The 15,184-nt window shown below is 39.8% G+C and overlaps 1 protein-coding gene across 13 annotated transcripts in view; it reads right to left on the bottom strand.

The window, feature by feature from the left end:
• Nucleotides 1-15,184, bottom strand: part of VTI1A (vesicle transport through interaction with t-SNAREs 1A) — a 378,820-nt gene that overhangs the window by 90,218 nt on the left and 273,418 nt on the right. For 2 of the 13 annotated variants that reach the window (XM_049855509.1, XM_049855511.1), the window contains one exon: nt 5,148-9,492. The exons of 10 other annotated variants lie outside the window; for them this stretch is intronic. In XM_049855509.1, the coding sequence (XP_049711466.1) occupies nt 9,348-9,492 (145 nt within the window). In that variant the 3' untranslated portion in view covers nt 5,148-9,347. Of the gene's footprint in view, nt 1-5,147; nt 9,493-15,184 lie in introns of those variants that run through there. One more of the 13 variants, XM_049855512.1, reaches the window with a different exon arrangement.

The raw sequence follows: 15,184 nt of genomic DNA, 5'->3' as shown, positions 1-15,184 counted from the left end.
AGCATTTGCAGGCATAGAGCTTGCCAATTTGTAATTAGTTGCAGATTTTCAATTGCTTTGCAGCAAACAAAATAGTTTTATTTGCACTGTTTACTTGGTCTTTAATTAAAAAAGGATCCAACTGATGGTTCTTAAAGACAGGTAGAGTTGGAGGGTTTGAAGAAATTAAACGGATGCATTTTTGAGTAGTCTACATCTGTATTTTTGAGTGGTACAAATGTACTGAACTTGGCCTAAATTCAATCAACTCTATCACACTATCTCAAAAATGCCTCCCGTGCAATTTGTCAGAAAGAAGATTTTTGGCAACCGTATATAAAACTCTTGAGATTAGTAATGAAGAACACAATCTGAGAAAAATAAAAAGCAAAGTTGCGTTTTCTGCTACATGGAACTGGTAAGCCACTGTGGGCAACTTTAAATTCAATAGATCACAATAATTACTATTTTAAATGTTAGACCTTATGACTTTGCTTCAGACTAGTTCTCTCCATGACTCAAGGCTCCTGAGATGCCCATGCTTTTTTCTTTGGAGAAGAAAATTTAAATCATTCAACAAAATATTTGTTGAGGACCTACATAGCAGTTGGTGCCTGAGAGAGTAAAATGAGTCAGAAAAGATTTCTGCCCTCAAGTATTTTGGCATCTATTTTACCCCATCTCTCCTCTGCTCGCTTGTAAAATGTCTTTTACATTGCAAAAGAAATTGACTCAAGATATACCCTACATTAATCCTGGCTCATTAACATAACAAACATAATCCATTCCCAAATGGGATTATAAACGTAGGCATAGAGGTTAGGATTGACAATACATACTTTTGGGGGGCATAATTCAATCTATAACATTCTACCCTTTGGCCCCCCAATTCATGTTTTTGACACATACAAAACACATTCACCCTATCACACCATTCTCAAAGTCTTAAATCAACTACAAGTCCAATATCTCATCTTCTAAGTCATCTAAATCAAATATGAGTGAGACTTTTAGGCATATTCCATCCTGGGGCAAAATTCCTCTTCATCTATGAACCTGTGAAATCTGGAATACAAGTTATCCGTTTCCAAAGTACAATGGTAGAACAGATACAAGGTAGACATTTCCATTACTAATGGGTGAAACTGTAGGGAAATAAGGGATAAAAGGCACCAAGCAAGTCCAAAACCCAGCAGACGAAATTACATTGGCTCTCAAGACTTGAAAATAATCCTCTGTTCTCTGAGACCATCTGGGCAATGGCCTCACCCGCCAGACTCTGGGTGCTGGCCACACCTTCTAGATTCTGGATGGAGGTCCCTTGGCCCTGGCCCTTCCAGGTCTGCTGGGACAGCAACTCTGCTCCCTCAGCTTTGGGTGGCCCCATTCCTAATTCATCTGAGTGGCAACCCCGCCCTCTAAGCCCCAGAAGGCCCCATTCTTCTGTCCTTTGGACATGGAAGCCCTGCCCCCTCAGCTTTGGGCTTTGGCCCCATTCCTCTAACACACCTTAATGGCAGCCTCACACTCTGAAACTGAGTTGACAAAGATTCAACTCTTTGAAACCTAGGGGACTGTGGCTCCACCCTTTGAGATCCAGGAGACTGTGGCCCCACCCTTTGAAACTGAGAAGCCCCTACTTTCCACGCTCCTTCCAACAGTTCTGCTGATTTCCAAGCTGCTCCAGGGATGGTCATTCTCTTTTCTTGGAGGACAACAGATGTAGCTCCTTTGACCTGTTTCCTGCCTGTAGAACTCCAAGAGGCAGACAGTGTTCTTTCATTCCTTCTCTGTCTCCTTCAGTCTAAGCTGGTGGGTTTTCTGCTGTGATAGTCAGTTAGAACCATCAGTCATAGGCTTAATTTCTTTAACAAACGATTGTGTAGCCACATCCTTGGTGAACATAGTAGAACAGGTGTCCTTAGTTTGTACAACAGAATTTTCCAAATCTTTCAGTTCTGTTTTCATTTTGCACAGTTCATTTTTAAGTTCATCTCTCTCCGCTTGCATTTTATTCTAAGCGGCGAGAAGAAACCATGCAGCCCCTTTAAGATTTTGCTTAGAAATCTTGTCAACCAGATATCCAAGTTCATCACTTACAAGTTCTACCTTCCACCAAACATTTGAACATAATTCAGACAAGTTCTTTGCCACTGCATAAAAAGCATCACCCTTCCTTCATTACCAATCACATGGTCATCATTTTCTTTTAAAGCCTCACCCGAAACACATTTAATGTACACATTTCTAGCAACACTCTGTTGCTGGCATCATATGTATTTTCTAAGATGATTGAAACTTTCTCTATAGCTCTCCTCAACTTCCTTACGAGCTCACACCAGAATTGCCTTTGACGTCCATAATTCTACCAACAGTCCCTTCAACGCAATCTAGGCATTTACTATCAGGCAACTTAAAATTCATCCAGCCTCTACCTACTGCCCTGCCAACTCTAAAACTGCTTCCACATTTTAGGTATCTGTTAAAGAAGCATCCCCACCTCCCAGTACCAAATTATGTCTCAGTTATCTAGTGCTGCTATAACAGAAATATCACAAGCGGATGGCACAAATTTATTTTCTCACAGTTTAGGAGACTAGAAGTCTGAAATCAGGGTGCTGGCTCTAGCGGAAAGCTTTCTCTCTCTGCCAGCTCTGGAGAAAGGTCCTTGTCTCTTTTGAGTTTCTGTTGCCAGGCAATCTTCATGTGTCTCGGCATCTACGTTCCCCATCTCTGCTGTGCTCATTTGTCCTAATCTGCTCTTTTTCTCTTGTAAGAGATTGATTCAAGACACACCCTACCTAATCCTGCCTCATTAACGTAACAAAGACGACCCATTCTTAAATGGGATCATAACCATAGGCATGGAGGTTAGGATTGACAACACATATCTTGGGGGCCATAACTCAATCCATAACAGGGAGTAACTGCTTAATTGGTACCGGGTTTCCTTCTGGGGCAAAGACAGATTAGATAGAGCTGATGGTTGCACAACATTGTGAACGTACTAAATGCCACTTAATTGTACACTTTGAAATGGTTAATTTTATGTTATGTGAATTTTACGTAAAAAAAGCAACAACAACAAAACACTACGGCACTCCATAGAACCCTGTATTTCAAAGTCGTACATACCAAAAACCTTCTCTTAAACCCAAATGATGCCAATACAGGAAGAAACATAGGGAAGGTAGGCTAATGCCCATTCACTGAGCAAATCATTTTTACACACCACTTTCCACCTGTTATTATGCACCATTTCTTTGGAAGGCATGGGCTTATAGCCTTGGGAATGTTTATTTGGCAAGAACCTTGTTATTCCTAGGTCATTTGTCTGTCAGTTTGTCTTACTGCAGTGGCTTGCATGATGCTGTGAGCTATGCCACCAGCATTTCAAATACCAGCAGGGTCACCCATGGTGGACAGGTTTCAGTGGAGCTTCTAGACTGAGACTAGGAAGAAAGGCCTGGAAATCTACTTCCAAGAATCAGCCAATGAAAACTCTATGGATCACAGTAGAATACTTTCTGGTATGGTGCTGGAAGAAAAAAAAAAAAGGCACTCAAAATACACAATGGCTGCAAAAATGGACTCAACAAACCAATGATTGTGAAGATGGCACAGGACCGGGCAACATTTTGTTCTATTATACGTGGTGTTGCCATGAGTCAGAACTGACTTAATGGCAACTAACAACAACAACGTGTTCTCTACTTGGGGACCATCTACCTTTTCTATGTCAAACTCTGGCTGACCTGGTAAAGTGAGTAGTCAATCTATCATGTGGGAGACATACTAGGGGAGGGAAAAAAAGAAGTAAAGCACACACAGAGAGGGTCAGGAAACAGCAAGGAAAACTTTCTGGCATTCATATTGGTCATCAGCAGCCCTGGGGGAATAAAGGGCTCCCTTTTGATGCTCAGTGCATCACCAGGAAGATTAATTAACATTTGTAAAGACCACACACAATGTGAAAAGGCGCAGTCGTGGCGCTCCAAAAACTGGAGTCCCTGTTTTCCAGGAGGGTCGTGAACAGACAGTGGAAAATATTCCCTGGAAGACAGAGCGGGATGACCTCGGCCATGAAAAACACTGCAAAGAAACGACTGGGCTTGTCTGGGAATCTCTTCATTCTCAAACTGAATCTGATCTGACAGATGTGGTGAGTAATTAAACCCTTGTCCATTCATAGTCTGAATGCTCGCACTGCGCAGAGAACGGGGCAGGAATAATGAGAGGCACGGCCCCTCTGGGACTATTCAGGAGTGCTCAAATTTGCATGGTCACATGAACCCCAAGGAAGTGGATTATGCTGGTCCGGCTAGGAAGTGCAGTCCGCCAGGCTTTCTGATTTGCATACATCATAGGGCTGGCAGGCAGAGAGGCTTAAGGTCTCTCAAAAAGGAGGCCAGATGTAGCCGCCTTTCCTTGAATCCAGCACATCTCTGTAGCTAGATGCCTTCTCACAAAGGCCGCGTGGGTAATTTAACTTGTGATGTCATTTGCTCAAAAAGCTTGGTCAATATGTACCATTAAGTTTCCCCCCCCAAAAGTGAATTTTTACAAAGGAAGTTGCTGCACAGTCTTCTAGTGAATGGGAGTTTTTTAATCACCTTGAAAAAAAGGTGATTTGGTAAGGAGTAATGAATTTTATTATGATTACTGTTGTCAAATAATTTCTAACTGTATGACAAGGTGCTTGAGTAAAGGATTGTTTATGGCTTTAAAAAACAGTTAATGGCTCTTAAAAAAGGGATTGCTTTCTTTTAAGTTTCAAATGAAGGCTACCGATTAATTAATGTGTTTACATAAAAATGTCTTGGATCAGCTACCTGCGAAGATAAAGAAAGAAATCTATCTAATTGGAAAAAAAGAAAAACTGCTATAAAATACGCGGTAGTAAACATACAGAACTTATGTAGGAAAACAAATAGAAGCCATTAATTAAAAATTGAAATGTCAAAAATTTCACTTTATTCCATGCAATATTAAAAATATTGGTGAAGTCATAAACTTTATTGACTTTTTCCTTAAATATGTCTTTCCATGATTGTCTACACTATTTGATGCAATTTTTATGATCAGAAATCATGTAAAATTGCTTGATGGTTTTAACAGATTTGATACAAATCTGCCAGGTTTTCCTCCCCGCCCCTCCCACCCCATTAGTTAACTTCAAGTTATCACCCAGGTTCACCAATATCGGTCAGTCTAGCCTGGTTAAAGCATCCAAATTTTTGCTGCCTTCTGTTCTGAACAAGTCCTACACTTGATAACAAACAGTCATTACAGACTATGGGACAAAGAAGGCAGATATTTACTAGTGAAAAACTGAATTCCTTAATCACTGTAATGTATATAATCAAATGGAAATTATACATTACTCAGACTAATTATATATAATTTCTTGACACTGAGTATAAATTATTCAGACAAATCAAGGGAAAAAAATAAAAAGATTCTTTATAGCAGAATTTTTATTGTAAACTCTATCTCACAGCAAATCCCTATTTCTAGTATCTCTGCTGAAGTCATTGATGACTTGAGTCTGTTTTTCCAGGTTGAGGCTCTGCTACCATGGCTGCAGTTGGAATTAGTCTTTTCACGGCCACTTACTAGATTTATTGACGTGGTTGAGTAAAATCTTGAGAAAAGTGGAAAGGGAAAGAGATAGAAAAGAGAGAATAAAAAAAGGTGAAGAGATGAAGAAAGGAAAAAGAAGAAACAGATAACAAGGAAAAAGGTGAAAAAATGAAGAAGGAAAAACAAAGAAGAGATAGCAGGGAAGAAAGCTACAAGTTGTAATAAATGGGAAGGAGAAACTCTTGCTTTCAGAGACTGACATGAAAAGAATGGCCAGCACCAACAGGTCACCAGTTAAAGGAGCTCTGTGTATTAGTGAACTGGCCAAAGTGGCCCTTGGGCTCGCTGGCTCCACACCAATCCTCACGCTAAATGAATTTAAAGGTACCAATTTTTTTTTATTTTGGTGTACGAAGGTGGGTTTATACGAAGATAACTTTCAGACTGACAGGTACAAGCCACAAAGTGACTATCTGCTTTATGAACATGGAATGAAAGCAGGAATTATCAATCAACTCCAGGACACATGTTCTCACAACAAGTACAAATGGAAAACCCAAGTTCTAGCAAAGTCCTTAAGTATGCAGAGAAGTGTGGGTTACAGAACGAAGAAAAGCTATGGTTTACTGGTGGCTTGAATCTCTCTCCCTTGACGAGCCCATTTCCACCTTTAAAATGACCAAGATAGTTTGTGTTCTTCTAAGGAATTCAGTGGAATGTGTAGAAATGAGTACCATTTTTTTTTGTCCCATCTTGATGAGAAATACGTCCTCTTTTATAGTCAATGGGGCCCAGGTCCAGGTGACGCTGCTGGGGAGAGAGGTCCTGATGGCAGGGCTGTTGGATTTGAGGTCAGTATGTCCTGCCCTTGGCTCTGGAGCTCCTGTGGAGTTCCAGATTTGTTTTGCACAAAAAAGGCAGGTAGAGCTTTCCAGAATCACATATAGAAATGACCCTTGGCATCACCACCACAGCCCCAAAGAGGCACAAATACCCTTTTCTATGTCTGAGTAGACAGCGGTTTACAGGTTACACCAAGGGTGCCCAGCCCAAGACCAACTCATTTTAAAATGGAGGGCTGACCTATTTTAATTGCTTCACGTGTCTATCAATGACAATGACAGCAGCACGGGTGATGCTTTTCCTTCATTGCTGTGACTTGTCAGGGTATTTTTGTATAGATCCCTTGGAAGTGCTTATCAATTTATGTTGCTTTTCTTATTACTTCAAAATACTTTTGTATTTCTATTGTTAAGGCCGAAAGGTTCCCAGATCAGCTCAGCCACTTAGGAAGAATATGAGCTGAGTATGCTGTTTTCTTCTTTCTAAAATAGAATAATAAATACTTTTATATTTTGAAGGTGCCCAGTTCTACGAAGGGAAAGTCCTCCTAAGATTCTACACAGAGATATAACTACTTAATCTCACTGAGTCTTAGTTTCTTCATTTGCAAAACTGAGGCAACAATTCCTATCTTTTGGGATTGTTGTGATAACTGAAGATAAGCACAGTGCTTGGCACAAAAGGAGCCCACAATAAATGGCAATTATCACAATTATTATCATAGAAGAAGAAAGGTTAGACGTTGTTTCAAGATATGAAAACAGCTTTATTTTCATACTTTTCTTCCCAGAAGTTTAAACTATTTGGGTCTGTTTGCATTCTTTTTGCTGATATCAACACATTATTTAAAGAGTGTTAAAAAAGTTAATCCAAGAGAAACATACGCTCTGTGTCACTAGCCTCTTTAAGTGACACCTTTCTTATTAATTATTACCTTCCAGTGACTGTGTTGTGGCTGTTTCTATTCCCTCTGGTGGCTTATGTGAGTTCTTAGGTAAAAGGTTGTTTGGAACCTTTCTTGTTATGGAGAAAATGTACCTCTCTTTTCAAACTTTTAAGAAAACAAAAACAGAAACAAACACTCAAAACCCAAAGGGCAGCATGATTATTAAGGCTGTGGAGTTAGACAGACCAGGTTCCCTGACCAGCTGGGCCACTTAGGAACAGCGTGAGTTAAGTTGTTTTCTTACTTATAATCTGAAAAAGAAAAAAAACTCTCAGGGTTGTTATGAATATTTTAAAAAATCCACTGATACAAAGTGCTCAGCCCCATGCCTGGTACATACAAGCATTCATAAACGGTAACCAGAATCATGTTAATGACAATAACTATAAAGCTCCCATGCAGGATGCAGGGAACTAGTGCCTCAAACGTTCCGATGGAAACAATTTGGAGAACATTAGGGGTAACTGGAGCCCCTACTTACCCCAAGTTCTCCGCCTCTCTATATACACAAAATAGTATTATCCTATTTCTTTTGTCCCATTTTAGGAAATTTGTTTGCACTTGAAAACAGCCATGAAGTTGAACTCTTTGTGGTGAATGTGCTTAAAAAATGTAGTGGTGTCATGTCGGGTTATCAGTCTCTTTATTTGTGGAAACAAAGGTCCTATCAGACTTGAGCTATTGTGCACTTTCTGGGACCACATACTGTAGATAAACTCTGTATCCCCTTAGTATCCTGTGCATGGCAAGCAGGACACTTTTTATTCTTTTTTTCCATGAGATAGAACAAATAGCCTGTGATATTCAGAAGGGATGTTAAAAAATGCAATTATTTTCTAAAATTTCTAGTTCATTTAATACTTGTCAATAAATATAAACCATTTGTCACCTTGCAAAACATACACCCTCTACTACTGACTTGTAAAGATGACTCGACACAAGCCCAGTTTTTAAAAACAAGATTTTAGATTCCATCAAAGAGCTGGATTCTACTAATCCTGGATCCTCAGGGAAGATACAAAAGGGATGAAAATCGACATCCAGCAGGGGAGGGGTGGGAGAAGGGAAAAACTGGGCAGAGAATAGACTACCCTATTTTCTTTTTGTTTCATTATAAAATCTTTTTCTGAAGATTAAAACAAAAATTTCTTTTTTCCTTTTCACTATTAGGATCATTATATCTGGGACCACTCTAACTTTTCTGCCCTAAGAATGGATCACATTTCTTACTACCTATTGGTGTCAAGCTGATCCCAACTCATGGCAACCCCATGTGTTACAGTGCAGAATTGCTCCATAGGGTTTTCTTGGCTGTAATCTTTATGGAAGCAGAGCGCCAGGCCTTTCTTCTGTAGCACTGCTGGGTAGGTTCAAACCACCAACCTTTAGATTAGTAGTCAAGTCAAACCATTTGCACCACCCCAGGGACTTACATTTCTATAAACATTTCTTACTATGACGTGTTAATTCACAAAATGTGTACGCTGAAATACAAGCCATCCAGAAAGTCTTACAAGTTCCACAGTAAGGACCAGCTACTTAATGTTCCTCTACTTATTTCATGTTCTGTGAGAATATTCAGTGAAGTTCATGACTGTAATGCATTTCCTTTCATATTTTTTCTTCATGTAGGCAACTTCCACCTCTTAGTAATTATCAGAATTTTTTCTGCAGGGTGTCACTAGGGTATCTCTGTCTTCATTCAATAAAGATTCACTGAATGCCTACTGTGTGCCTTGCTCTATGGATGTTTTACACAACAGAGGAAGAAGAGATTAAAACAACATAGTAGTAGGTTGTGCAAAGGTACTCTGGGTTTCACTTGCTTCTCAGACTATCTGAGGTAAAGCATGAGTTTTTGTTTTTAATTTCCAACCTGTTGAGAACTGACAAGGGGTCCTATTTGCCTGGCTAGTAAGCAGCTCTTGCCACATGCAAATGACCAGATAAGCTTGACTGCACCTAAAAGGTCTATAGCCTGTCCAATGAGACAAATCTACTCATCATGTGCGTGGATGCTGAGACAACGTTTAATTGCTATCAGCACTTTTAAACACTTACTGTCAACTTCTATACTTACAATGTAATAGACTGGTAGCAAATGGTTTGTGAACTGGCACAAGGAATAGCAGTGACCAGACCTGGGGGTGAGACCAGAAAATAAGTAATGTTCACTTGAGAGATTTAAAATTAGTGTCCTGGTTGCAGCTATGTGCCTTATTGTCCACACCCCTCCCTACTCCACCTCCAAATTCTGCTGCCTCCAACAACCAATGCAAATCAGGACTTAGTTTGTGAACACAAATTAAACTCTCCAAGATAGTTTTAGGTCCTAAGAGGGCCTTGAAGCCCATGAAATTGCTTATAGGAGTCTGTGTGCATGTATACTTTTCTCAAGAGCCAGTCCATGATTTTCATTAGATGTTCAAATAGGTATGTGGCCTAATAATGGTTAAGATGAACTAACTCCTGAAGACTTTTTCATAACTTGGCAACTCCAGTTAAAAATGTCAACATGCAACCACCCATGCTTCCTGGGAAAATACACAACCTGAGCTGCTGTTGCTAGGGGCCGTTGAGTCGTTTCCAACTCATAGTGACCCCACGCACAACAGAATGAAACAGTGCCCTGGTCCTGCGCTGTCCTTACAATTGTTGTTATGCTTGAGCCCATTGTTGCAGCCACTGTGTCAATCCACCTCGTTGAGGGTCTTCCTCTTTTCTGCTGACCCTGTACTTTGCCAAACATGATGTCCTTCTCCAGGGACTGATCCCTCCTGACAACATGTCTAAAGTATGTAAGACGCAGAGACACAGTCTTGCCATCCTTGCTTTTATGGAGCACTCTGGTTGTACTTCTTCTAAGACAGACTTGTTTGTTCTTTTGGCAGTCCGTGGTATATTCAATATTCTTCGCCAACACCACAATTCAAAGGCATCAATTCTTCTTTGGTCTTCCTTATTCATTGTCCAGCTTTCATATGCATATGATGCGATTGAAAATACCATGGCCTGGGTCAGGCTCACCTTAGTCTTCAAGGTGCCATCTTTGTTCTTCAACACTTTAAAAAGGTCCTTTGCAGCAGATACAACCTGAGTAGACAAATTTAGTTACAACTCAGGTTGTAGACATTTGGTTTTATGAAGCTTCCTCAGATCTAGGGACTGAACTTAATGTTTCCATGGTGCTTTCAAGCACTGTTGCTCTGGCTTAAGAAACTAAATTTGTCCACCAGAGCTTTGGATATCAACAGGAGGTTAACTCCCTTCAAGAAATAAAACAAACAAAAAATGTTGTTGTCAGGTGCTATGGAGTCAGTTCCAACTCATTGCGACCTTATGTACAACAGAATGAAACACTGCCAGGTCCTGTGCCATCCTCACAATCATTGCCATGTTTGAGCCCACTGTTGCAGCCACTGTGTTAATCCATCTCATTGAGGGTCTTCCTCTTCTTCAATGACCCACTACCTTACCAAGCATGATGTCCTTCTCCAGGGGCTGGTTCTTCCTGATAACATGTCCAAAGTACTTAAGATGACGTCTTGCCACCCTCACTTCCGAGGAGCATTGTGGGTGTACTTCTTCCAAGACAGATTTGTCCCTTCTTCTGGCAGTCCATGGTATATTCAATACTCTTTGCCAACAACATAATTCAAAAGTATCAATTCATCTTTGGTCTTCCTTATTTATTGTTCAGTTTTTGTATGCGTATGAGGCAACTGAAAGTACCATGGCTTGGGTCAGGCGCACCTTAGTCCTCAAGGTGACATCTTTGCTTTTTAACACTTCAAAAAGGCCTTTTGCAGAAGATTTGCCCAATGCAATATGTTGTCTAGTTTCTTGACTACCGCTTCCTTAGGCGTTGACTGTAGACCCAAGTAAGATAAAATCCTTGACAACTTCAATTTTTTCTCTGTTATCACGATGTTGCTTACTGGTCCAGTTGTGAGGGCTGTTTTCTTTATGTCGAGGTGTAATTTATACTGAAGGTTGTAGTCTTGGATCTTCATCAGTAAGTATTTCAAGACCTCTTTGCTTTCAGCAAGCAAGGTTGTATCATCTGCATATTACAGCAAAATTTTACTTGTTTATCGTATTAATGATATTGTTGGATCACCTTTCATCGGAATGGGCATAAATACGGATCCCTTCCAGTCAGTTGGCCAGGAAGCTGTCTTCCAAATTCTTGGCATGGATGAGTGAGTGCTTCCAGTGTTGCATCTGTTTGCTGAAACATCTCAGTTGGTAGTCCATTAATTCCTACAGCCTTATTTTTCTCCAGTGCCTTCAGTGCAGCTTGGACTTCTTCCTTCAATACCATCGGCTTTTGATTATTTTCTACCTCCTGAAATAGGTGAACATTGACCAATTCTTTGTGATACAGTAACTCTGTGTATTTCTTCCATCTTCTTTTGATGCCTCCTGTGTCATTCAATATTTTGCCCAAAGAATCATTCAGTATTACAACTCAAGGCTTGAATTTTTTCTTCAGTTCTTTCAGCTTGAGAAATGCTGAGCGTGTTCTTGACATTTTGGTTTTCTAACTCCACATCTTGGCACATTTTGTTATAATACCTTATTTTGTCTTCTCAAGCCACCCTTTGAAATCTTCTGTTCAGCTCTTTACTTCATCATTTCTTCCTTTCACTTTAGCTATTGTCCGTTTGAGAGCAAGTTTCAGAGTCTCTTCTAACATTCATTTTGGTCTTTTCTTTCTTGCCTGTCTTTTAAATGATCTCTTGGTTGCTTCGTATGATGTCCCTGATGATATACCACAATTCGTCTGGTCTTTGATCATTAATGTTCAATGGAGCAAATCTGTTCTTGAGATGGTCTCTGAATTCAGGTGGGATGGACTCAAGGTCATACTTTGGTTCTCGTAGACTTGCTCTAATTTTCTTCAGCTTCAACTTGAACTTGCATATGAGCAATTGATAGTCTGTTCCGCAGTCAGCCCCTGGCCTTGTTCTGACTCCATCATCTCTTTCCACAGACACAGTCGATTTGATTCCTGTGTATTCCATCTGGAGATGTCCACGTGTATAGCTGCTGCTTCTGTTGCTGAAAAAATGTATTTCCAATGAATAAGTCATTGGTCTTGCAAAATTCTATCACGGCATCTCCGGTGTCCTGTCTCTCACCAAGGCTGTATTTTCCAATTACCAATTCTTCTTCTTTGTTTTTAACTTTCACACTCCAATCACCAGTAATTATCAGTGCATCCTGACTGCATATTTGATCAATTTCAGACTGCAGAAGTTGGTAAAAATCTTCAATTTCTTCATCTGTGGCACCAGCAGTTGGTGCATAAATTTGAGTAATAGTCATATTAGCTGGTCTTTCTTGTAGGCATATGGATATTATCCTATCACTGACAGTGTTGTACTTCAGGATAGATCTTGAAATGTTCTTTTTGACAGTGAATGTGATGCCATTCCTCTTCAATTTGTCATTCCTGGCATAGTAGGCCATATGATTGTCTGATTCAAAATGGCCAATAAGAGTCCATTTCAGCTCACTAATGCCTAGGATATCTATCTTCAAGCATTTCATTTTTGACAACTTTCAATTTTTCAAGATTCATACTTCATATATTCCATATCCCAATTATTAATGAATGTTTGCAGCTGTTTCTTCTCATTTTGAGTTGTGCCACATCTGAAAGCTTTACTGTATCCCTGTCATTAAGGCGGACTCTACTTTGAGGATACATCTCTTCTCCAGGTGTATTTTGAGTGCTTTCTAACCTAAGGAGCTCATCTTCCAGCACTGTATCAGACAGTGTTCTGCTATTATTCATAACATTTTCACTGGCCAGTTTATTTAGAAGCAGATTGCCAGGTCCTTCTTCCTTGTCTGTCTTAGTCTGGAAACCCTGTTGAAACCTGTCCACCACTGGTGACCTTGCTGGTATTTAAAATACTAGTGGCAGAACTTATAGCATCATGCAAGCCACCACAGTATGACAAACTGACAGATAACTAAAAACAGTCAGTGAAAAGAAGGGCGACACTATTCTTTAGCATTATGGAAGTGTTCCCCATGTTATGTCTTAGAAGTCAGAGATGAACAGGGCATCTGGCTTTGAAGGGGAGGATGAAAGGCTGAGAGAGGAGATAGAAAAGGGTTGGAAGAGAGGTGAGGGATCCCCATGAGCACTGGTTGTTATATACGTGTTTGGGAAGGGAGTACCCAGGTGGAACTAGAGGTCCATGTTGTTGTGTGCTGTCGAGTCAGTTGACCCCAACTCATAGTGACCCTATAGGAAAGAGCAGAACTGCCCCATAAGGTTTCTTAGGCTATAATCTTCATAGGGGCAGATCAACAGGTCTTTTCTCTGGTGGAGCTGCTGGTAGGTTTGAACTGCTGACTTTCAGTTAGCAGCCAAGTGCTTAACCATTTGTAGCTAAGTCCTTAACCATTGTGCTACCAGGGCTCCTTAAACGGCAACAGAGAGTAGCAGTAATGTGATTCCAATGAGGAGAAGGTTATCATTCAAACATAAAAGAGCATTACAAAACCATTTTAAGAGGGAATGCACCCCTAGTACACAGACTGTGGTCTTTACATAATATTTCCCATGGAAAGGAACCAAGATTCCTTATAGAAATAGCTGATTCCTAGTTTGGAGCAGGAGCCTGGGGCGTCTTATCCTGCCAGAAGAGACTAGTGGAATCATGTTAAAAGTGACAAACGGCAACTTGAAGGCGCCCCCACTTGTCAAAGATAGGATAATTTGAACATCAAAAAGAACAATGACTACAACGACTGAAACGCAAGAAATAGGTAAAAAAAAAACAAAAAAACAACAAAAAAAAAACCCAAGTGTTGATAACGTTACTCAAAAACAAATAAACCTACCTCATTGGTCATTTTTGGAGGTTTCTAGTGCAATGGAATGTTCTGAAAATTGGTAAATAAAGGGAAAGAGGCATATATGCTGTTTTTCTTGTACGAACTGCATTTCAGGGTAACCAATAGTTGATGATGATAAGTTCTTCTATATAGGGGAATAATAACTAATAAATGCAGAAAGAATGATAGCCTTGAAAGTCATTTTGTAATAGCTAGCGATCATCAATGGTTGCTAAAACTATTAGGTTACTAGGTTGATAGAGAAGTTCATAATGGATGAATCAGGCTGACCACACCTGAACCCACTAATCAATACAATCTTGATATTAATAAAAGTGACACAAACAGGCATTATATGCCTCCTGATATGTATAATGTGAACCTCATTAAGTCTGTGGACCTAACTATGGATTTACAGGAAGTGTGGAGAATAGAAGAACACATAAGACAATACTATGAAGATGCAATTAGTCAAATACATAATGTGGAAATTTTTATAGGACATTGATCTGGTGCCTTCAACAAACGAATATAATAAAACCAGGAGAGGGAGCTGTAATAGATTAAAAGACACTTAAGGATTTGTTGGAGAAATGCAACAGGTGCATCTCGTTTGGCTCCTGATTGAAATTACCCAACAGTCAACAACTCTGAAAACAATTTGGGACAACTGAACCTGGACAGCGTATTTGATATTATGAAATTATTACCAGTTTTGTTAGGTGTGATGGGGGAACTGTAGTTAGGTTTTTTTTAAAGTTCGGATATGTTAGGAATACACATTAAATTATTCACAGGTAAAACCAGATAACTGTATTTGCTTTAATTAAAAAATTTCAAAAAAATAAAAATTTCAGCAGAAAAGAAAAAAGGAGGTAGAGCTACAATAAGTACGGCTAAATATTGGTTACTCTAAGAGCAAGGTGATGGGGACCCAGAGGTTCACTGCACTATTTTATTTTGTGTGTGTATGTA

The sequence above is a fragment of the Elephas maximus genome, chromosome 16, assembly GCF_024166365.1.
Source record: "Elephas maximus indicus isolate mEleMax1 chromosome 16, mEleMax1 primary haplotype, whole genome shotgun sequence".
Lineage (NCBI taxonomy): Eukaryota > Metazoa > Chordata > Mammalia > Proboscidea > Elephantidae > Elephas > Elephas maximus.
The sequence above is the reverse complement of the archived record's forward strand: the minus strand, read 5'-3'. Positions and strand labels throughout refer to the sequence as shown.